We start from the raw sequence: 23,809 nt of genomic DNA on the forward strand, positions 1-23,809 counted from the left end.
TCCATCACTTTCTAGACAAGACAAAATAAATTCAGCACAGCAGACACATGCACAGCACTACAGTATGCACTGCCAGATTCAGTACCAATGATACTATCCACAGGTTTCTGTAAGAGCGTACATAGGCTGCCATGACAGACCACTACTTCCGTTGTCCGGTTTTATACTTCCGGTTACTCAAAGCGAGACCCAGCGTTCAGTCGTTGCTAACAACAAAATCAGTTACTTTGTGCGGTAATAAGTGGCTTTACCTGTTCGAAGATGAGCTCGGGTTCAACGTGTGCTGTCGTCGGCTGCCACAATAATTCAAGAAAACTGAAAAACGCATTAGAAACATTTTGCCTTGAGCATCAACAACTTAGAAAGGCCTGTCCGTGCCCACTGCCCTACGCACTGCACTCTATGCCGCGGAAGGAGGATCGGAAACTGGCGTGGCTGGCAGCTTTAAGACTCAAACACCCTCCAAAGAGAGTTTATGTTTGCTCCTTTCATTTTATCGATAAAAAGCCCACAGAGCTACACCCCGACCCGGAGCTTTATCTGGGCTATGACCGACCCCCACCGAAGAAAAGAAGAAGGCTCACTCGGACCACTTTGAGTGTGACAGCTTCCAGTAATACGAACAAAAACACAGAATCTGCACCCGGTAAGTGAAAGTGTAAATGTGGTTTGCCACCGTTTCGCATTTTAAACACGCAATTCTTTACTTTTACTAAATAATAGCCTATGGTGAATGGCGTTAGTATCAGCACTAGCTGGTTATTAGCAGCAAAGTCTAAATTTTAACAAAAGTTTATAATAATAATAATAATGCCAAAAGATTAGCTCCAAGGGCTGTAAAAGTCTTAGGTTTGTGTTTATAAAGAACATGTTTTTTCAAGTCGAGAAAACTCAAGTAAAAACGTTAAAGGCAACCTTTGCAAAAATACCAACAGTTGTGACTTTTTTTAGAATGCAAAATAAAATCTAATCACATTAATTGAATAAAATTGTGACAAATTTTTAGGGGACTTAGGAACATTTTATGTTGACATTTATGATTTTGCATTTGTGTGAAAAAATGTAGAATGAGAAATTTCACTCAAAAATATAATAAGCTAAGTGACACTTTACAGTTTCTCTTATGCTAACAGTTTGACTGTACATCTGATCATATTTTTGTCTTATTCAGACTCCACAGTGTTACGTTCAGTGGAATTAGACCAGGCCAGCATCTCCACACAACCCCCTGAGCCACATTTGCACTCAGTCCACACACAGTGGGAGGATCCTTCGCAACAAGACCATCAATACTGCAACAGGTCTCGCAGAAAAGATGTGCAGGATAAGATGACTCAGTGTGATGAAGTTGCATATTTCATCTGATCATATTTTTGTCTTATTCAGACTCCACAGTGTTACGTTCAGTGGAATTAGACCAGGCCAGCATCTCCACACAACCCCCTGAGCCACATTTGCACTCAGTCCACACACAGTGGGAGGATCCTTCGCAACAAGACCATCAATACTGCAACAGGTCTCGCAGAAAAGATGTGCAGGATAAGATGACTCAGTGTGATGAAGTTGCATATTTCATTCTTCAAAATGATGCAGACGCTTTGCTGTACACTGGGATAGCCTTAGAAACATTTAACACACTTGTGTCGACACTGGAAGGATATGACAACAATGAATTTACCATGCCTGTCCGAGATCAAGTCCTCATGACACTTATGAAATTAAAGAGTAACCGTGTAATAGGTGACCTAAGCCGCCAGTTTCATATATCACAAAGCATGGCCAGCAAGATCATCTCACACTGGTTAGACAAGCTGGAGGAAGTTCTCCGACCATTAATTCCATGGCTGCCAAAAGAAACTATTCAAGCAACTATGCCTGAAGCCTTCAAGAAGAACTTTCCAAATAGTACATGCATTATAGACTGCAGTGAGACCCTTTTACAGAAACCCAGAAATCTGGGCTCAAGAGGGGAATCATACAGCCATTATTATTCACACAACACAGTCAAATATTTGGTTGCTGTTGCACCATGTGGACTAATCATGTTTGTGTCTGCGGCATATGGCGGCCGATGTAGTGACAAATTTATCACAATGGACTCTGGAATATTAACATACCTAAAACCTGGTGATGAAGTCATGGCAGATAGAGGTTTTACAATTAAAGACTTACTCTTTGAGAGAAAAGTTAGATTAGTAATATCCGCTTTCACAAAAAAACGTAGACCGCTAACTGAGGAACAGGTAACATACACACGTCGGATTGCAAATGTAAGAATCCATGTTGAAAGAGCAATCAGACGCTTGAAAGTCTACAAAATACTTTCACAAATTGTTCCTATAAGCATGGCTCCTAAAGTAGACAAGATACTGAGAATATGTGCTGCTCTAGTGAACTTAAGAGAGGATCTCATTCGTGATACACAATAATTGTGTATGTTATGAACAATTGTGGACTCGGGGATATTAAGATGGTTACTCAGGACATAAAGTTGTGTAGTGTAATGTAATTATTTTAAAATTTGATGTACATATATGTAGAGAGTAAATAATTCCAGGTCTCACTTTTTTATCTTGTGTTCTAGATGAAAGGTTATGTGATACAGTGTGTGTGTGCGTATGTATGTATGTATGTATGTATGTATGTATGTATGTGTATATATAAAACAATTGCAATCAATCAATTGAACAATTATTACTTTTTTATTCAACCACAATGTGATAAATTTCTTAAATGAAAAAAAAAATGTTTTTCTCAAATCTGCAATAATTAGTTGTGCATTCTTGACATTTTTTTGTGTTGGAAGATTACAGAAATACAGAACTATTCACAACATTTAATGTTGTCAGTTTGTCATTCATTTCCCACCATATGTTACAACTACGTAGGGCTGCTCAATTAATCGAATTTTAATCACGATTACGATCTGGGTTTTCAACGATCATTAAAAATGACTGAGCCGATTATTAGCCCCTCCCTCATGCTTTACTCTCGCGCTGCTCCGTGTGGCAAATCGAGCGCGCCGCTCTGCATTTCGAACACCGTCACGACAATTTAGAGGACCCGAGGGAAGCTCGGAAAGCTAAGCAGAAGTTATTTGGAGAGAAGAGTGACTGCTGTTGGTTGAAAAGAGGTAAAAAAAAAAAAAAAAACTTAAGTGGTGTGGAAACATTATAAGTTCGCGGAGTCAGAGGTGGATCAAGTAGACACAGTGTGTAAACTTTGCTATGGTGTAGTAGCTGCACCACAGAGCAACACTGCAAAGTTCACTAAACATAGATGTTTACATTTTTCATTTATTTCTTATATTGCAAACATTTGCACTGTTATCAGTATTTGCACACTATTTTATATTATTTTTTAAAGTCATTATTCAATACATTGTTATTGTTAACCCTTTAAAGCCGGTCAGAGCAGCAAGCTCCGTTTTGTGTAACTATTTTTAAATCCTGCTAAGCTAGCGCAATAAATTTTTTCCATATGAAACCAGAGGAGTTGTACTTACATCTTATGCCATCAGCTTGTCTTCGGTCATGGTTTCCTTCCACATATAGCTTTGCAAAAATTGCATAAAAAGCGCTTGCAGGAACAAAAACATAATATTCCAGAAACGCGCTTTGCCGATCCGATCAGCTGTACGTAACACTTCCCACATTGAAAAAGACGTCAACGCGAACCATCACATGTACGTCATTTCCTGCCCGAAACCGGAAGTGACGTCATTTTCGCGGAAAATGTAGTTTTTTACTTGTAGGCCTTAAAAGCCTATACTGGTGTTTTTATAAGTCATGTTTGACTTTTCTGAATAGTTGCTGGAATGCTTAGAACTGGAATTGCACTGCTGGAAATAGTTTATTTTGATGCACCTGCTGTTTTCTTTGCAAATTTGCATCATAGGATTGTTTGTTTTTTTTTTGTTTTTCCTGCAGTATATAAAAATTGCTGTATCTCCAAAATAAAACTATGGAAGATACTCAAAATAAATTTCCTGTTGTTGTAAACTATTTTTTGCAACTTTTTTGTATTTAAAGTTTTGAGGGATAAGCCTCTTAAATTTCTCCAAGTAGAAATATATGTAAAAAAACAAAAACGATTTTCAGTTTTTTTCTAGTTTATTGCACTTTTTTGCAATTAATGTAGTTACTATGGACTTAATACATACATATTATTAAAATATGGGCTATAACAGTTGTATTGATGTATAACAACTTGAAATGCTCCCACAAATGGCACTACAACATGTAAAAATAATATAAGCTCTGGCCGACTTGGTTCTATGGTAGGTCTTAAAGGGTTAAATAAATATCGTCAAATAATCGTGATCTCAATTTCAGTGAAAATAATCGTGATTATCATTTTTGCCATAATCGAGCAGCCCTACAACTATGTACATTTTAGTTGTATTGAAATATTTAACAGATTTCATATTGAATGTCTCCTTTCATTCACAAGACAGAGACCAAACTCTGCAGACATGTTGGTGTCTGACTGTCCCATTTATAGTTGTAACATGCATTAAACCTTGCCCATTATCTTCAAGTATCTCTCATTTAACTGAAACCGTCCTGCTGCATACTCCTCTACAAGTCGAGGTAAGAAATATGAGAAGTAAAACCCTCTCAAGCGTTTTACTTGTTCCTTTACAAATGCTTCATCATATTGCACTGTAAATGAAACATGCTCAGTAGGTGTCCAGATCACAAGTGTGGCAGTCTTGAGCCCTGTGCAAAACATTGTAAGTTGCACTTGCATGTAATAGCCTCTGCTGCCAGTTTTCTGCAGCTGCAGTTCTCCATCTACCAGTTTGATATCGCTGCATTTCTGGGTAAGCTGCTCCGTGAGTGAAGGATAAGTCTGCACAGGACATTTTATTTCTAGAAGCACATCTGAGTCAATGACCCCGTCAGGACTCGCAGAGAGCCATGGCTCCTGGATGGTAATAACACTACCCATGTGAAGGATGTTCATACCCTGTTCTTTCAGCTGATGACAAGCTTTAACTTCATTTTCTTTACCATAGTTTGTTTCATAATTCCCACGAAAGGAAGGGTACATGTGCTCAGATAAAAATTTGTCATTTTTTGTGGTGGCACGTACTGGAACTTTTTTAGCAGAGCTTGCTGTAAGTCTGATTTTCCTGCAGTTGTGCCACAAATCAGATGCACTTTGCTCTTTTGTTTCTTCTTGTAATTGTTCTGCTTGCTCTTCAGAAACTTGAATGTATGCCTGGTAGAATGCCCTGCATGGATTACAGCTTAGTTTGTAACTGTGTGCTTGGTGTGGCTGAAAAAATTGCTCATCAACTTTACTGTTGCGGTGAGGACCTGCAGATGGCGAGGCATTGTAACACTTTCCAATTAATGTGTTCTTGAGGAGGAAAAGTGGCTTCACTGGTGCTTTGCTAACACTGTCAATAAAGTCTTGATGTGTAAGGTGATATGGTGTGTTAGGGAGAGATTGTGTCACTGCAGTCCGGGAGTTCACATCGTACTGCTGCTCTGCCCTGTGATGTCTGAAGTTTATCTGGCTTAGACGTTTAGGTTCAAGGTTCTTTGCTGTCCCTGCATTCCACCTGCGCTGCTCGTCTGTACACGCAAGCCCTGTCTTTCCACTGATCGCAGCATTCTGCACCTGTAACAAACATTAATAGTTTTTTCTCACTGTCAATACTCAAGATTTAACATAATGAGGAAGTTTACACTAACAAAAGCAGTACACGGTTGGTGTCCTGCATGTTATAGATATGACCCTGGGTCAATACACCTGAATCATATCCAAAACAGATATAAACACTGGCAAAGTCACCCATATTATCCATTTCATATTAATAGTCAGTTACTTTTTGATGCAGGAATATACATCCACAGTCAAATTTTTTTCAAAGTAGTGTGTGTGTACAAATATACATATATATAAACAAACATGTATTATACTACTCTGTGTCACTTCTTATAACTATAGTTTTTCTTGTCTTGTAAATTTGACCTTAATGTTCAGTCTTTTATTTTTTTTATATTTTATCTTCATGTGATTGTACAGCATACAGCCCACACAAAGTTAACGAGTGGCTTTCACATGTAAACAGTGCTCCACGTAATACTTGGCTAGATGGCAGTAGCGTGACTCCTTAATCACAGCCTTTGACCAGTCCAGTGTTTCTGTTTCAGTGATTTAAACATTGTGATATCCAGATAAGTGATATACCTTCCACAGAATAGCAGCCGCATGGCTACATGATCTCCCTAATCCGGCGATACAGGAACAGCCGACTGTCTCCACTACTCCACTTTCTCTTAGCATTGCCCATGCTAAGTGTTTCGCTTGATTAATACTCTGGCTCGGCTCTACAGCTGCTTTAAGAAAAATAAAGTCGCCTTGTTTGTTGAGCAGTACTTTATCAATTTTGTTGCTGTGCAGGTAATTATACGCCTCGGTGCTCTTGTAATTACGTAATTCCTCGCCATCAACGCCTTCGGAAAATACAAGGTAATTAATAATGTCGATGTAGCTAACATCGGGCCATAGTTTCATGTCATCTACCCACTCCGTGAGAAGTGACGGGTGAGGCACTGCAACTGAACTGTCCTCGCTGCTTTTTAAAACATCTCTACTGTGTATCCACCTTCGATGTGTTGCCATTTACTCCAGGTAAAACAAACTGCAGTGAGAGAAATCTTTATCAACAGTGAAGGTGTAACCCCGCAACTGTCAACAACAGCGCAAGCGGAAGTAAAAAACCGGCTTCCGCTATGAATCGGGGTAATGGCGCGAAATCAGAAATACTGTGGATAGCTTACCTGCACATAGTCATTGTGCCATTATGGGTGCATGTCTGATGCAGGGGCTTTAATACCTTTCTTATATTACCACTCTGAAGACAGATGAGTGTTGTCAACAGGTTTACTGACATTCAAAAGGGTAAGACTAAAAACAAGACTAAAAATACAGTCATGTAACATACATATGTGCAGCATAATATGCATTTACATGCCACAATGCTACTACATAGCATATGTCTAATTATGTAAACTTTTTAAACTACTACTGATGCTATCCCAGACGACCTCCAAAATCGCGGGTAACTAGCTTAACAAAAGGACTAGCTTTACAGCCAAATACTACATTAGCGGGCAACATATTGCACAAAAAACAAAGTTGCAACTTATACTTTAAGTACATACCGGCGATACAACCATAAACAGAAGATGTGGACAGTATTTTTTCCATCAGGACACCATAAACTGTGTGCCGATATGTTTCCCTTCTTCTTGCTCACTTGCTTTGCTTGACTGAGCGGACTTCCTGTTCAATAAAGTTTTTTCAAAAATAAAGCCGTTTCTAAAGTACATTACTTGGAGCAACCACAGAGGGCGCTGTAAACACATAATAAATAACAACTGACTGAGAATGATATTTTAGTGATACAACATTTTACAACTTTTAGTGATAACAGAACAGTCATGTCGCAGCTGTTTTACACATTCACTGTTTCTTTCAAAAGGTACTCTGTAGATTTGTAATAGCATTAATGGCATCTAATGGCTTGTCATGAAATCAGTTAATAACTCTGTTGTAAACAGTTAAAAACAGATAAACAGTTAACTCTGCTATATGGAAAAATATCAAACATCTTCTCAGTGGCATCAGTAGATTTCCTTCTCTCCTAACGTGCAGATGACAGTGTGTAACTTATGAAAACAAAGGGCAGAATAGGAGTACATTTGATAATATCATGTCACAGGGGTACCCCAGAATATAAAAGAGGGGTTTCACATAAATCAGTATCACAAGATATAGCATTAAATTAAGTCCCTGCCAACATGTGCCAAGAATATAAGTTATGCTGTGACTTTTCATTGATTACACTTAATTTATAAATCCATTCAACCCACTCTCCTCTTTCTGCAAACTATCATTTTATTCCACACACGCACACACAAGTATACTATCAGCTGACTTTTTCCATTGTTCTGGAAAAACTTGTCATAAGTCCTACAGCCACTACAGGGACTTATTGTGTGTCTTATGTTCATAAGGGAAGCTGGCTGATAATTTTCTTAGAAACAAAGTCTCCACATTTAATGTTGGTTAAGACCAGATTATCTGCACTTTCACATTTCAACAAACCAATATAAATTCCTCACATGCTGCATGTCTTGTCAATGGGTTGATAGGTATCATCTGACTAGTACACAAATACAGACTATTAGTGGCAGCTTGTCAATAGTGCATCACATACATTACATAAGTAAAGTTTGCTCATGCAACATATGTGGATGCCTGTATGTACTTGTCCAAATCCGTCTTGTGGTCAAATTAATGACTTTATCCATACAAGTTCTTGCGAATAATATAATTATGTTTCTCAATCAAAAACTGAAATCTACTGGGATTTTACCACACAATCATCTATATAGATTACAGAGAATATTCCAAAAGAGGAAATTCCAGTAAGAGGCAGTTCTGTGGGTGAGAATGCCTTGTTTATGTCAGAGGTTAGAAGAGAGAAGCCAGATTGCTTCAAAATAATAGGAACTCAAAAGTAAGTCAACAACTTGTTGCAACAAAAGTATGCAAAACAGCGGCTTTGAAGACACAAGACATCAAACCTACAAGCATGTAAGTTAGTGTGCAAATATATATGCAGCCCAATATAGCATCACCTCCTACTATAGTTGTTAGATCACAGTGGAAGATTCATTTCAATTTTATGTATATAGCACCAAATCACAACTAAAGTGGCTTCAAGGTGGTTAACAAACGAAGACGTACAAAAGCAGAAGTAGCAGTCCTGCTAAACTTATAAAAACAGGAACTTGCAATAGGTCATATCTCAAATGACCATTTAAAGGTGTGAAGTCTTGCTACAAATGCAGAATTGTGTATAAACAATGAAAAGAGCAGCGTGTAGAAATACTCCTATTTCTAGGGTGCTGGGGGCTTCCCATGATGCACCATGGCAGGATAACTAAGAGAAAATCCAGGGTCATGTGATCCAGACATAACTGTAAGCTTTATAAAAAGGTTTTAGCCTAATCTTAAATGTAGAGAGTCACCCAAATCCAAACTAGGAGCTGGTTCCCTATAAGAGGGACCTGAAAGCTGAAGGCTCGGCCTCCCAGTACAAATTGAAAACATATATGGTTTGTGAAAACAACACTCAAAGAAAAGCTGCAGTGAATTGCATGATTTAATTCAAACCCTGCAGTGGTCGGTGTGATCTTTTTTCAGGTGCTTGTTATATTTCACTTCCTGCTCCCTGTGAAGAAGGTTTATTTCCTGTGTGTTCTATAGATTACTGAAGAAAAGATGACTCAATGTTTTAGTACAAAAAATGTGAAAAGGAATCTTCCTTCCAATCCAGTAGATGTCTGATTGAATATTGTAGAATGTTGTCCTTACTATTGGTAGGGAAGATAAACAGTTTTTTTTGTTTTGGTTTTTGTTTTTACAAAGTCATACTTTGTAAAAATGATATCCTTGTAACTGGATATCTTCAGTCACCCACTGGCATCTCTAAAGTTCTGATTATGCACCTTATTAGTGAGAAGTCATCATGACACCTTAAAAAAACAGCTGAGTGGAACAAAACAAAAGTACAAGAGGTGTGTGTAGCTTAATAAAAGCAGATGTGGTCTGTCTGGTAAGTCACGTAATGACTGTTGATTTAAGAGTAAGCAGTTTATTTAAGTCTAACAGTGAAACCTCTGCCTATCATCTTTGGTGTGTCTATGCAGGACACTATGTTTAGAAGGGGCACATTTCATTACTAGAAACAGAAACTGGGTCATTTTTAACTCAATTGCATGTTTAAAGTACCGGTAATTAAAGTTCATTTGAAACCACACTATCTCATCTCTCATCTCCTCTGAGGTGTGTGAAATGAAAATAAAAAACACATACTTGTATACTAAACCACCAAAAATATCTGCTCCAGTGAGCATTTGCAGATAATAAGCATTTGCTTTTATTCTTTTAATCAACTTATTAATATGTGTTTCTTGTTTTGTTGCAGCCATACGTGAGGTCAATTTGAAAATATATAGCCCCCTCGAGGTGCTTTATATTTTAAGCAAAAGACTGTATTTTAATACACAGAAAACCCCAACAATCAGAAAACTCATTATGTTCAAGAACTTGGCAGCAATAGGGAGGAAAAAACATCTGCTGTGACTGAGTGGGGCCTGAAGGGAGAGAAAAGAGAAAAAAAGACACAGAGAGATACACTGTAGAATAAAGTTACAAATGTCTTTTCCACGAAACACATTTGAGGGTAAGAAGATGCAGCAATGATGAAGACCCAGGATCTTCCATTGCTCTCCAGGACACAAGGCCACACATCTCAATGACAAACCTGTGTCCACCTAAGAGGAAGGAGGAAGACAGAGCTCTCAAAGCCAATGGACAAGAGCCCCAAAGAACTAGAGGAAATGGACAGCCAATCCTGCTAGAGGCTAGCTAACAAGAGCCGAGAAGAGTCTTGTGCCAGATGTCTAAGACCCACCAGATACAAGTTGTAATATTTGTTTATTTGGCAATTCTTGTTAGTGGTATAAAATTAAAATGATTCATTAACAATAAAAATAAATATATACTGGCTTTATGTCCGCTATTGTTTAGTGATGAGTATCACAGCACATGAAGCCTCAAAAACCAGGATTTCAGGAAGTACGTTAAATACAGAAACCACTTAGAGAGCCAAAGAAATTTCAGTTCTTAAAACCAAACAGGATCAAACAAAAACAAACAAAAAAACCCTACAAATCTTTACTTTCAGTTCCTCATGCTCAAACAATAATATATTGTGTCTAAAGAAGTCTTAAATAGAATTTCAGTGTTAGAGAGGAACGTTAGTTAAATACCAACGATAAACACCAATAATCTAACAAAATACACTACATTCAAAAAATGTAAATTACATTTTTAGAGCTATCTAAAAAAAAGATCAGTCAATAAATCAGGGGATATTGTTTCTGTGCAGATTCATAATGTGTGTTACTGTCACTATCAAAATGATAACACACTGTTTTTATACACTGCAATCCCATTAACACATTCCATCAACCATTGGGCATTTCTGAAACCTACACACGACATTCAAATTAAATTCAGCTCAAGGTATATGACGCATAAACTGGATCTAGAATTTTTATGGGGTTTTTAATAATATAATATATAATAATACAATTAAGAAACATAGATTTAGCAGAGTCCATCTTACATCCGCTTCTAGTCCAAATGACATCACACATGGCCTTTAATATACATGATAAAAAATTTTTAATAAAAAAGTCAGAAAGAAGTAACTGAATAATTTATTTGTTCTTCCTTTCATGACCACAGTCTTTCACTGAGCTCTCTGCAAACTTGCAAAGAGCTCAGTGTACCGGTACACTGAGCTCTTTGCAGAACTTTGGAGACACTGTGGTTGTATCACAGACTTAAACACTGAGAAGATTAAAAGACATTTAAACTCATGAGATTGTGCCACGTAAAATAATTAATATACACGACTGATCTACTTCTATGCCCAAAATACATAGTTATACTAGACAGATAATGTGTGTTTTTTGTTTTCTTTGTTTTGTTTTGTTTCAAACAGGTCCATGACAAAATATCAAAATATCTAAACAGGTTAGCTGGTGATAAAAAAAAATCTGTCTATATCTACATATCTATTCAAAAAATTATCCTCTCGCCCCTCTCGCCCCTGCAGACGGTCTTTACCCTTCCATGAATGCTCCTCCTCTTGCTCCTTGCGTGAGGACAGAGCATCTCCTTGGTAGATCCTGCACTTGATGGCAACATGCTATTCGCTTGAAGATGGCCTCTAGTGTTGTTCCCCACATCCCCACAGAGTTCCTGATGGCTCTTAGTCCTGTTGATCTAGGATCCAAGTGTGGGGCATCGAGTCATAGGCTTTCTTGCAGTCAATCCAGGCGGTGCACAGGCTGGTCAGTATGGTCTTGCAGTCTCGGGTGACTGCTCTGTGGTAAACAGAGCAGTCTGTCTAAATTGCATTTGAATTTGAATTAAAGTAAGATGTAGTAATAACAATGCCTCATGTCTCTGTTGCAAAACTAGAGATTGGCTTTTATTTGTCACTTATCCATAGATATAATTTTCAAAGGCTTCTATTAAAACTCATTCACTGCCATTGACGTCTATAGACGTCAATTACGGCTGAGGAGGAGGAGAGGGAGGGGGCAGGTGTGGGATTTGAAGGGGAAGGTGACTGGAAAGGCAGAAAAACCCCAAGGGCACCTTACAACACCGACCCTGATAGCAGGCTAGACGGTGACCTAGGCAGGCACCAACTTGAAAAACTGAAGCCCACCAGCAGTAAAAGTAGACCTGCAAGGAGGTGCAGGGTTTGCGCACGTAAGGGATTGCGCAGTGAGACAAAAATGTGGTGCAAGTCTTGTTGTGTGCCCTTGCATCCCGGAGAGTGTTATAATGATTACCACACAAAAGTGAATTATTCATTGTGAATAAATGTTTCACTATGTACATTTTATTTTTTCATATATTTGTAAATAAATTGTTTTGATAAAACATAACCTTTCTCAGTGTTATTTCTGTTTTATAGAAGTGAAAAACTATTTTATATGTTAGAGGTGTCACAAAGCAAGAAATATTAGTGTCAAAGGCACTTTTCTGCTTGAAATGTATTTTTCACAAAAAGCTCGTTTTCTCCCTTTTTTTGGTCAAAACAGGCATTTTTGGTGGAACCCACCTCTCTTCTACAGCTGATTACTAAAGGATGGAAAATGGTAGAAACAAGCTTTTTTTTTGGATGAAAGAAGAGAGTCTGTTCTTCATTTTGGTAGGTTCAGCGTTTATATGATCATAACACACAGTTTTCTGTGGCTCTTCAAAAATGAGTAAAAATGCTCAAAAACCCTGGCAGTGGGGAGTTACCTGATTTGAAAATGGCTGGCAGTGAATGAGATAATATATATATATATATATATATTATAATATATATGTATTCATATATATTCATATATATATATTCATTTTTACAATTTTGTTGCTTACAATTGTGCACATTTTCTATATAGCATGGTCATTCCAAGGCTGACGTTTTCTTAACACCACCAGCAGCAGAGTGACCCATAAAATGGTGCCAACAGTTCTTAGCAGGAAGTAGAGAAAAACAGGAAGTTGATCATAACAAAGGAGAGTCACCATCTCATTGTCTGTAAAAAAAACAAAACACAACAAAAAACATCCTTACTTAATATATACAAAAAGTAAAATTTGGGTTTAAATAACCAATTATTATTTGTTCTTGTCAAAAAGATTTGATTTGATTTGATTTGACAATATAAAACTCTCTGTCCAGAGGACAAATGATGCTCTGTCATACTTTCAAATACATGCATCCACTGTACAGGCAGGTGATACAAGCCCAGTTATACTGACAATGAGTTTCTTTATTAAAGCAATAAAAGGGTCAAATATTCCAGGCGAGTGAAAACATTTCAGTTTATACTGGGTATGATACGATGCTATCATATGATCACACTGCCAATTCTAATTACATTAGCACATGCAATGAGTTCTTAGTGAATTTCTAATAATATTTATTATTAATGCATTTATTCTGAATAAATGCTAGCTATTGTCTAGTGACCTGAAACACATCTCAAAATACATTACACCACCACCACACACACACACACACACACACACACACACACACACACACACACACACACACACACACACACACTTATGTATACCAGTAATGTGGGCTCTCACCTGTGCTGTCTCTGCTTCTGACAGCCAGCCAGCTCTCAGGTGATTCTCCAGCTCCTGAGATGCTGCACTTGTAGAGTCCTTCATGAGACTTGTTGATATTGCGGATGATCAAAGTGCTGGTGGAGATGCTCTTGATGAAGATACCATTTTTATAGAAGGATATGGAAGTGGAGGTTTTGGTGAAATCTGTGCTGTTTTTACAGCGCAGACTCACAGTGTTTCCCTCCACCGCAGGAATTAAAGGGCTTTCCAGGATCACAGGACCAGCTGTTATAATTATAATATATGGTATAATTAGACGTTTATAGCTCAGCACAAATGAAAATCATGTGTTTGAAACCTGTTTCTCATAGGATTTGAGCACTTTGATGTCCAGTATGTTATCATTTTTTTTCTGTGACACTCCTGTTGAACTCTAATTTTCTTTCTTTTTTTCACTTGCACAGGCCAACACTTAGCAGATATATAATTATCAGAATATTTAGCTGATTTCTCAACAAGCCCTCAGTATGGTGGTGTACTTTAGCTCATAAAACACATTTTAATATGCAATTCACCACAGATTTCTTTACCAACATAAACATAAATGTCAGTGAACACAGATACAATAAACTTACGTGAAATGGTGATGTTTACAGGGTTGCTTTTCTTTCCATCTCCGCTCTCACACCAGTACTGTCCGCTGTCTTCGATATAAACATTTCTGAAGATGCAAATGGACCCACTGAAAACTCCCCAGCTAGTCCCACACGCTGTATCAACATCTGTTGCTTTCCTCATTAGTTTCCATCCAAGAGACACATCAAACTCCTTACAGTCAAAAGACACTGTGCTGTATTCATAGTGCTGAGAAGTGTTTGGAACAACATGAGGAAAAGCTGAATCTATTGACAAAGAGAAAGACAGGACCATTAAAATATGTCAAGTGACAATTAACAAATCAAACATAGAACCCTGACTGACATTAATCAGAAAGTTACTAAATTGTGCAAAGGAATCAAATTAACTTTCACGTACTTGTTTGAGCATCACAACTATCCCAAATTTGTATCACCAGCAGCAGCCAGGTATTTATCACTGAAGAAACAAATAACATGTGAAAATTTAAAAGATAAGTGAATAAAAGACACATTTAAATAAAATATAACTCAACTTGACCCACAGGTGATCTTATGGCTTTGTTAGACTTTGGAGGGAATGTTGCTGAATGCAAAATTAAAGGCTATGACAAAATAATGTGAATTATATACCATAGTCTTGATGGTAATATGTTGTCAGTGAACTTGTTTATAAACCTACCCTTCCCAAAATGTCCAAAAAATAAATAATATTATAATAATATATCAGATTTGACTGGATCACTGTGACTTGTCCATCAGCTTCCAACTTAATAAATATATTTCTGCTTTAAGTATACGGTATTTAAGAGAGAACAATATATATTAAGCTGAACATATCAGGACATCTGAAAGGACACCTCATGGGAACCTCCTAAATTAAGTGTTTCAGGCATGTCCTGAAGACAGAAGCAGAATTTGCCGGCGAGATCATGTTTCTCAGCTGGCTTAGAAACTGGAGATGGTCAAAGAGAAAGTGGTGTAGTCATCTCTGCTTAGATTGCTAACCTGTACTGAATCTTTTTTTAATCCTGTTCTTTCATGTAAATTAGTATATGTTCAATGCTCCCTTGGATAAAAAAAATCATGACCTTAGTAGTCATTAAATAAACCTCACAAAAACAAATTCACAGCCTCTTTTCACACAGTTCGAGAAGTGTTGTGGTTGTACTGCAGATAGTTTGTCAGGCTGAAACACTAAGATTTAAAAAAGAATAAGCGAGTTACATAAATATGAATATAGAGACGCTGTGTGGTTTGGAAACTCTGCAAAGGGTTTGAGCAGCATTCATGTCTGTAAAACTTCACAGCCTAATGTGGTCATTGAATGAATTTGTATTTCTTCTTATTAGACTTTGCATGTAATCCTGCTATGCTTTGTGTTTGGCCAGAAAACAGCATTGCACAAGGCTCATCACCAAAATCATCAAAATACTGAATATGTTTTAAAGAAAAATGGAAGTTACGCTCACAGTTGGAGATTCTGATATCTGTAGAATCAATAGTGCTGATACTCTTCTGGCGAAAGTTTAATACTAATGCATTGAGCTACAAATTATTACAACTGCTAGATAAAAAGCAGCAGCAACACCTCAGATGTGTAACAAACTCAGTACTCACACAGTCTAATGCAGAAAAATGTAACCTCCATGTTGTCTTGCTGACAGATCATCACACCGATATGCAGTTTAATATAACTAACAACCTCTTCCTGTTTGGCTCACTGCTGAAGTATAGAGGTGTCAACTTTCTACTGTAGCATGAGGTCTTGTCTGGTATTATGACCCCATACAGACAACTGATCTGCCCAAAAAATACCTTTACAAGATACCTCATGGGAACCTCCTAGATTAAGTACTAAAAACCAACTAAAGCATGATGATTCTGGAGCTCCCCAGTGCAAAATTAAACCTGTTGTTGCATATTATCTCATGTCACTTGGTTGTTGGTCAGGAACAATGACTAACATTTAATCTAAGAAAAAAAAAAGGTTAAATCAGGAATTTTATTTTAATAACAACACACACGGGGAGCAATGAGAACAAAGCAGTCTAATGACCGCCACTGTTACAAATATTTAGATATACAAAGTGAGCCAGTGACCTCTACAGGGCATGTTCGGCACACACAATCATACTAGATTCATTTGTGTACAGGGCTCCTACTAAAATGGCAAATGACAAATTAGTTGCTAAACACAATGCATAACTTCATTGCTATTCTTTTAAATTGTCTAACATATGAATTTAGTGAAAATCCATATCTTTTGGATGAGATGCTTTTCCCTGGTGGGCTGGATGGCCTCTTCTGGGCAGGTTAAGATGTGGGACCTTGGTGGCTGGGGTTAGCTGGTTTCTGGTTAGGTCCCTCCTTGAGCAGGTGTGGTTTGTACCCCCCTGGCCGTTTTGTCGTTTTTTAGTGGGTTGGTCCAAGTTAGAATATCCGGTTCATGCCTTGGGTCCATTGGGAAAAGTGAGGCATTCAGGTGAGGGAACGTCTATTTCTGGATGCAGCTTGTCTCAGACCAGTTTGTCTTTTGCCTTTACTAAGTGTGTCTGCTGTCACTTGAATAGATGATTGGTGTTGCAGTGTGAGCCACAAGACTCATCTGCACACTCTAGACTGATTTTTGAGGTGGATGCTGTCTCTGACTTTGGCTGAGTCCTGTTATTAGCTCATGCCAGCGTGAATAGCCTCCTAAGGGCACAGAGACTCAGAGGTGGGTAGTAAGGAGTTACATTTACTCCATTACATTTACTTGAGTAAGTTTTTGAAAAAAAATTACTTTTAAAGTATCTTTTTTGCACGATACTTTTTACTTTTACTTGAGTACATTTGTGAAGAAGAAACGGTACTTTTACTCTGCTACATTCGCAAAATTCGACTCGTTACTTTTTAAAAAAATAATTAGTTTAACACATTAGATAACATGCCACCAGTGGAGTTTCCGGTAACTTTTTTACCAATCAGATGTGGCCATGCAGTCACATGACCAGTTTGAAACTGTGGCGGGCAGAGCGGCTCAAGCGTTTCACAGTAGTGATGTGCGATACCACTGATTTCCTTTCCGATCCGATACCAAGTAATATTCAGGGTGGTATCGACGATACTGATCCGATACCGATACTTTGTACAAAAACGGATTTTATTTAATGTATCTCAAATTATAGCGTCATAATAATTACAGGACATCAGATTACTTGTTCTTATCACTTAATAATGCAGGGTTCATTATATAGAAATAAAAAAACTAAAGTTGTGCGCTATTTGAACACCTTGCCTGCCTGCAGCACTAAAGGACTGTGAGAGACGTCTGTCTCGCCCTAGCTGCACCTGTCCCTCGCCTCCTCTTCAGTTCGCCTCAACATACGCCTCATATTCTGTGATATGATTTACTCTGAGGTGTTTGACGAGGTTAGTGATGTTGCCACAACCAAACATGCCAACCCTCCCGATTTTTCCGGGAGAATCCCACCTTACTCCAGATTTTCCACCCGGACAACAAAGTTGAAAAACCATATCACAGAATTCATAGAGCAGCCCAGCCAATTCCAGTCTCCAACAATGGCGGCAGCGACTTAGTTTTAATATTACTCTTTTTTCTCTTTCTGGGTCGCAAAAAAACTTTTAACATATTTTCAGGTGAGAATAGCTGTGTAAACTTCAAATATCTGAGCCGACCGACACATCGTCTTCAAACCCCCGCGGTCTTTCACCACTCAGGTTAAACATGATGTACAAGTCACTTTGATAACTTAAAAATGTTATTGTTTGGCTTTTTCAGTGTTTTGTTTGTTCGTGAGTAAATCGGTTTGGCTGAGATTAAAGTTATTAGATTAGATTAAATTAAATTTAACTTTATTATTCCCTCGGGAGGGTTCCTCCGGGGTTTTCACACAGCTGAATAAACGTCAAACAGAAAACTGATTAAACAGAAGTGTGAGACGGTCGAGAGTTTACGTTTACTGAAGGGAGGTCAGTTCCTTAATCTTAATTATGCAAATTCTCATGACCATGACCTCCCAGCCCATTGTTCCTTCAGTGGGCTGGTTTCAGTCATTATGCAAATGTACTGTTTATAAGATTTGGGGAAACCTGCAGTCAGCTGAGACTGAAGAAGTCACTTGGATGAGTGACAAAACGTTTCTCCCACAAAACGCTACGTCTAGATGAACAGAATCAACTTTTTGGAGATTATTTTGCTATTGATTTTACAAATTCATTTGTCTGAGTCTCATTGGTTTCACCTACTGTTGATCATTCCCTTTGTGGAGAGTATAGTATAGTCATAAAATTATTTTTTTAGGTTTAAATCCAGCGTTTTGTGCAAAAAAAAAAGAAAGAAAAACATTTTAAAAAGCTTTTTTGTGAAAGCATGTTCTTATTCACTTAAACTGTGTCCTTCTTTCAGATACTTGGGCCTTACTGAACTGCATGTAGTAGAACCTGTAAAAAGACTGCTGACAAAACCCCGTCCAGGCCCTTAAAAATACACATGTGTCTAGAAATGGTGGTTTTTAATTTTTGGCAACAGCCTTTGCAAAAATAAATGTGGAGACACAGCATGTCGATACATTATCACACCTATGTTTTGTTTTAACCTCAAGGGTCAAGACATCATGAGAAACTACAACCACAGCCCCAAACTTCAACTACATGTTTCAAATAAAAAGAGAAAAAAGCATATTGAAAAATATATTTTAGATGTTTGACAGTTAGAATGATTCTACTTTCACCTGACTGCAAAAAGATAAATATACATTTAATAATATAATGATAGATGACAAATACCTCACAGGTTACTTGTTTGTGAAAGTTTTCAGTACACCTATGTTTAAAGACACATTTAATCCTTGTCTTGGCTGACAGTAAAGACATCCTTCACCAGCAGCTGCAAGAGCAGAGCCATCATTACAATAGTTAGAACAACCTTTAAAAGGAGACGAGCCTCTCTGTGAAGCAAAGGCACCAGAAAGTACATGTAGCCACGTATTGACAACATGAATTTCCCACAGTGCACTTATTTCCCTTTGGAGGAAAAAGCCAGTCTTCTAAGTCAGCATTTTAAAGTTATTTTAAAGTTAAATAGAAGTGCAGCAAGTAATTCAACAGGGTTAAACCCATATCTTATTTTTAACTGTGTCTGTATAAGTATAAATCATAAGGAAGCAATTCTATGTCTCAACTCTGATAGCCAGCTTTCTCTGAATTGTCTGGCCCAATTATCATATGCACTTGTAGGGTCACGTGAATATTATACCACTTCTTATGGAACACTGGCAGGAGGCTGGTGGACAATGTGTTATTATTGCAGCTTATTCCTCTATCACATTATGAGCAGGACTCTTGGATCACAGCATCAACTGAAAGAGATAAAATTCACCAATATCAATAGAGGTTGATGAAAATTAATTTACCTCTTAACATTTACCAAGTCGAGAACAATGTAATTTGTAAACTGCATATATATATATATATTTTTTTTTTGTAAGTGCAGCAATGAGTACTTACCACTTCTCAAGGCACAATTTCACCGAAAATGTGAGGTCAGAAGCAAGAGCACACTGAGCACTGGAGGAAGAAAGAAAGTGGGCATTATATGTTTACATGCTGTAGATGGTTGGAGAAATGTTGGCTATATATTGCTTAGAACAGTATAATATTATAAACAAAAGTGGATAAAATTAAATAAAATTAAAAATAAATAAATAAATTAGTTTTAGTCATTAAAATACTTGAGGGTAAAAGAAACCAATTAGGGAATACGTTACAGATTGTAAAATTTACTGTCAAGCACAACATTATATACCCAGTTGCAGCTTCCACTGAAGTAGTCCCAACACCAGCAGCTGCAGAGCCAACCCAACCGTCACAGCTGTGCACCAGAAGATGTAGAAATTGTGTGAAAAAGCAATTTCTTCATGCGATACTGGAAGAATAAAAACACAGAAAGAAAAAAAAAAGCTTCTTTAGGGTTGATAAGTCATCCTGTAAGTGTAAAAGCTTCTGTTTCAGAACAGCAATATCATTAAACTTTGAATGTTTAGTGTACATTTTGCTTCCTTCATTTTAAATTTTGATCAACTTACTATTTTAAATGCAAACCCATCATAGTAGCCAGGATTGCTGGGATTCAGTAAATGTGAATTATATGTTTGAAGCGCCACAGGGCTCAGATTAAAGCTCACTGAAAGCGTGGATGTTCTGTGATTACAAATTCATCCATGCTACTAATAAAAAAATACATTGAATGTATATATCACACCACCAGCTGAAGGGAAGTAATTTTAAAATGTCATCGATGTGCCAGTGTTCAATCTTACAACTTTTAAATTTCAGATTTTATTTTTGATAATAACATACATGAGACAGTGATGTTGACAGCATTGCTCCTCTCTGCCCCACTCTCACACCAGTATTCTCCACTATCTGAAGCAGAGGCATGATCAATCCTGCAGGTCTTTGTCGCAGTGCCATTTGAACATTGAGAAATGATTTCCCTGGCGTTCCTCACTTTCCAATCAGTTGAAATATTAAACCCTTTACAGGTAAAATAGACTGACTCAGTTTCAAAAAGGTGCAGTCTGGATGCAGTTATATGAAAAGACGAATCTGAGAAAGAAGAACAATGTAAAGAAATATCAACTGAATTGCCAGAGATCCAAAAAGTAAGGTTTAGCATTCCCAACAGAAAACCAAGACTAATTCAGGGTTGGTGGTAGGAAATAAGGATTTAGTCAGTATCTATGAGTCACCTTGCCTCGTTTCTCCTCCTTGTGTTTTTTTCCATGTTTTCCCCAGCCCGTTATGTCTGTGCTCTCCCGTGTTCTCTCCTCCCCTCCTTTCTGCGCCTCCGTGTACTTCCTGTTTTACTTTGACAGTCTCCCGTCAGTATGCGTAATGTTTGCTCCTGCAAACATGATTATCTGTGTCAGCTGTGTTCCCATGTCCCTCGTTATCCTTCTGTGTATTTATGTCCTCGTCTCCCTCCATTCCATGTCACGTCCTCGCTCATTGCTGTGTTTCCCTGTGTTTCCTCGCATTTCAGTTAATCATTTCCCAGTTTAGTTTAGTTCTGTTTTCTGTTTATTCCTACAATAAAGTAGTGCTTTTGACGTTATTCCTCGTGTCTCTGTGAGTTTGTGAGTTTTAACTTGCCTCCGTTACACAGCTGAATCATGACAGGTAGCCAGGATTGCTGGGATTAAGTACATTTCAATAGTATATCTGAAGTACTGCAGGACACTTATAACTGCTTACTGAAAGCACGGATGTTCTGTGATTATAAATTTACATATGCTATCAAATAAGTAAATAAACAGAAAAAACATACCTTCCCCTGCATTCGATTTCCTTCTGATAGCCACCCAGCTCTCTGGTGATTCTCCAACTCCATGTATTTTGCATTTATATAATCCTTCATGAGAGTTTGAAACATTTTGGATTTCTAACTTTCCATCATAGCTGGTACCCATGGGCAAGCTATCTTTATAGAAATTAGCTGTGAAATTTGAGTTTTGTTTCTCTGTCTTGTTTCTACAGTGCACAGTAACAGCATCTCCCTCCACCACAGGATAGACGGGACTCTCCAGTATCACAGCACCAGCTGAAAATGCAAAGAAATTTAGAAATGTTACAAATGTGCAATGGTTTAGTCATTATAACCTTCACATTTCAGATTTTAATTCTGATAATAACATACCTGTAATAGTAATATTGACAGTGTTGCTTCTCTCTACTCCACTCTCACACCAGTATTTTCCACTATCTGTAGCAAAAGCATATTTGATCCCACAAGTCCTCGTCACAGTGTTATTGGAACATTTCGAAAGGATTTGCTGAGTGTTCCTCACTTTCCATCCTGCTGAAATTTTAAATCCTTCACAGGTAAAAGAGACTGACTCATATTCAAAGAGCTGCAGTCTGGATGGAATGATAGAAAAAGATGAATCTGAGAAAGAAGGATGCAATAAAACAACGACTGAGTTCCCAGAGATTCAAGAAATAAGGCCCATGCTAATTCAGTGTGAGTGGTGGAAAACAAGGATTTAGGCAGAAGGATTGGAAAACATGATATGAATATAAAGGACAAATACTACTTACAAGAGATCTTAGAATAACTTTTCTGCACATGTGCCATCAGCAGCAACAACCCTGCAGAAACAGTCCCAACGGACAGTTTTGTTTTCACACCAACATTTACAATTTAAATTTGTCAGTCAGCATGAAAGTATGTTTGCTCATCTTTTTGTGACTTATTGGATATGCAAGAGATCGACATTTACATCTCCATTATAATCTAACTGATATCATCATATGACAGTTCATTACTTGCACAAATATATTTCACATTACAAGTGCTAAAAAGTAACACATAATTTGCAAATGAGGTGTTAGTAAATGTTACATTTTCATTATTTGCACAACTAATATTTTCTTTAAAATGAAACATGTTGGGGTAGAACAGGAACAGACTACTGCATAAAATATAAAAAAGATTCTATATTCAAGCAAATTAAATGAGGCAAGAGACGAATGCTGTACTCACAGAGTTTACTACAGAGTGCGATGACTTCCATTCTGGCTTTCTCACTGAGAGTATCAAGCAACATTAAATCTACATATGTAGCTCATGTCTTCCTCTTCCTGTGCAGGTCACTTTACTTCTTGTGTTGAGCAGACTTTATTGAGTAAGTTTTATGAAGACTGCTGCAAGTGTGTTACAATAATAAACACAGAACAGTGGATATGTTAGACTGAGGGCAAAAAGGCAGCAGAGGCCATCATTGACAACAAAGCAGAGACAAAAAGGGGAAAAAGAGCTAGGAGTGAAACTTTACATAAGATTAAGTATTACATGATAGTGTGAGCATGAATAACAGGTGCCATAGTGCCCCCTTCTGACCAGTAAACACTGTCATGTTTTTCAGTTATAGAGGGCAGAGTCCAATAAAGCAGCTCATATCATTGCCTCACGGGAGCATGGCTGTAGTATTTTATAATCACGGCAGGTAGAGATGGCCCCTAATGGCCCATTGAATGGACTGATATCATTGGAAGTGGGTGAAAGAAACTGCAGAAATCATTTTCAGCTCCTCTTTGGTTTACACATTGTTAATAGGAAAATTGTACTTAGTAGTCAGTATAATCTTTTAATGACTATGATAATGTGACTAATGATGCTCCGACGTTCTGAGGTCACTACCTCGGTTATACAATGTCACAAGTTTTGCGAGGCGCTTTTGTGATATTTAAAGGATTGGATTACATTTTTTATTCCTCCCTGATATCCTCCAAATCTGCTGACAGTCACTGGGTGAGGCAGTGGCCTTTTTAATGATTGTGTTACTATTTTATGCTATATTTAAAAAGAGGGGCTCATATTAGGAAGAAGAAAAGCGAACAGAATATTTAGGACTGTCAGG

At 37.6% G+C, this 23,809-nt stretch overlaps 3 protein-coding genes across 3 annotated transcripts; 1 reads left to right on the plus strand and 2 right to left on the minus strand.

The window, feature by feature from the left end:
- The first annotated feature begins 402 nt into the window (after positions 1-402).
- Positions 403-2,496, plus strand: LOC146579141 (uncharacterized). The gene is made up of 2 exons (XM_085267927.1): positions 403-646; positions 1,387-2,496. Exons 1-2 carry the CDS (start codon positions 403-405, stop codon positions 2,427-2,429), a joined length of 1,287 nt encoding a protein of 428 aa, XP_085124053.1. The 3' UTR covers positions 2,430-2,496.
- Positions 2,497-4,411: 1,915 nt separating this feature from the next.
- On the minus strand, positions 4,412-6,773 carry LOC146579142 (uncharacterized). The gene is made up of 2 exons (XM_085261569.1): positions 6,205-6,773; positions 4,412-5,631 (listed from the first exon to the last, which is right to left on the minus strand). Exons 1-2 carry the CDS (start codon positions 6,637-6,639, stop codon positions 4,516-4,518), a joined length of 1,551 nt encoding a protein of 516 aa, XP_085117695.1. The 5' UTR covers positions 6,640-6,773; the 3' UTR covers positions 4,412-4,515.
- A 6,283-nt stretch (positions 6,774-13,056) lies between these two features.
- LOC146579143 (putative high affinity immunoglobulin gamma Fc receptor IB) lies at positions 13,057-16,046 on the minus strand. The gene is made up of 5 exons (XM_085267928.1): positions 16,005-16,046; positions 14,785-14,844; positions 14,385-14,651; positions 13,768-14,034; positions 13,057-13,202 (listed from the first exon to the last, which is right to left on the minus strand). Exons 1-5 carry the CDS (start codon positions 16,033-16,035, stop codon positions 13,057-13,059), a joined length of 771 nt encoding a protein of 256 aa, XP_085124054.1. The 5' UTR covers positions 16,036-16,046.
- Between the last annotated feature and the right edge of the window lie 7,763 nt (positions 16,047-23,809).

Source organism: Mchenga conophoros, linkage group LG3 (genome assembly GCF_057382185.1).
Source record: "Mchenga conophoros isolate Kocher_MC1m ecotype Shallow Benthic linkage group LG3, M_conophoros_male_GT1.1, whole genome shotgun sequence".
Lineage (NCBI taxonomy): Eukaryota > Metazoa > Chordata > Actinopteri > Cichliformes > Cichlidae > Mchenga > Mchenga conophoros.

Coding starts and splice junctions, on each gene's coding strand:
- LOC146579143 (XM_085267928.1), bottom strand. CDS start 16,035: ATGGAGGTTACATTTTTCTGCATTAGACTGT. Junction 14,652..14,784: donor TAGTTGTGATGCTCAAACAA/GTACGTGAAAGT, acceptor CTTTGTCAATAG/ATTCAGCTTTTCCTCATGTT. Junction 13,203..13,767: donor CAGAAGCAGAGACAGCACAG/GTGAGAGCCCAC, acceptor TTTTTTTTACAG/ACAATGAGATGGTGACTCTC.
- LOC146579142 (XM_085261569.1), bottom strand. CDS start 6,639: ATGGCAACACATCGAAGGTGGATACACAGTAGAGATGTTTTAAAAAGC. Junction 5,632..6,204: donor CGGCTGCTATTCTGTGGAAG/GTATATCACTTA, acceptor TGTTTGTTACAG/GTGCAGAATGCTGCGATCAG.
- LOC146579141 (XM_085267927.1), top strand. CDS start 403: ATGCCGCGGAAGGAGGATCGGAAACTGGCGTGGCTGGCAGCTTTAAGA. Junction 647..1,386: donor AAACACAGAATCTGCACCCG/GTAAGTGAAAGT, acceptor TGTCTTATTCAG/ACTCCACAGTGTTACGTTCA.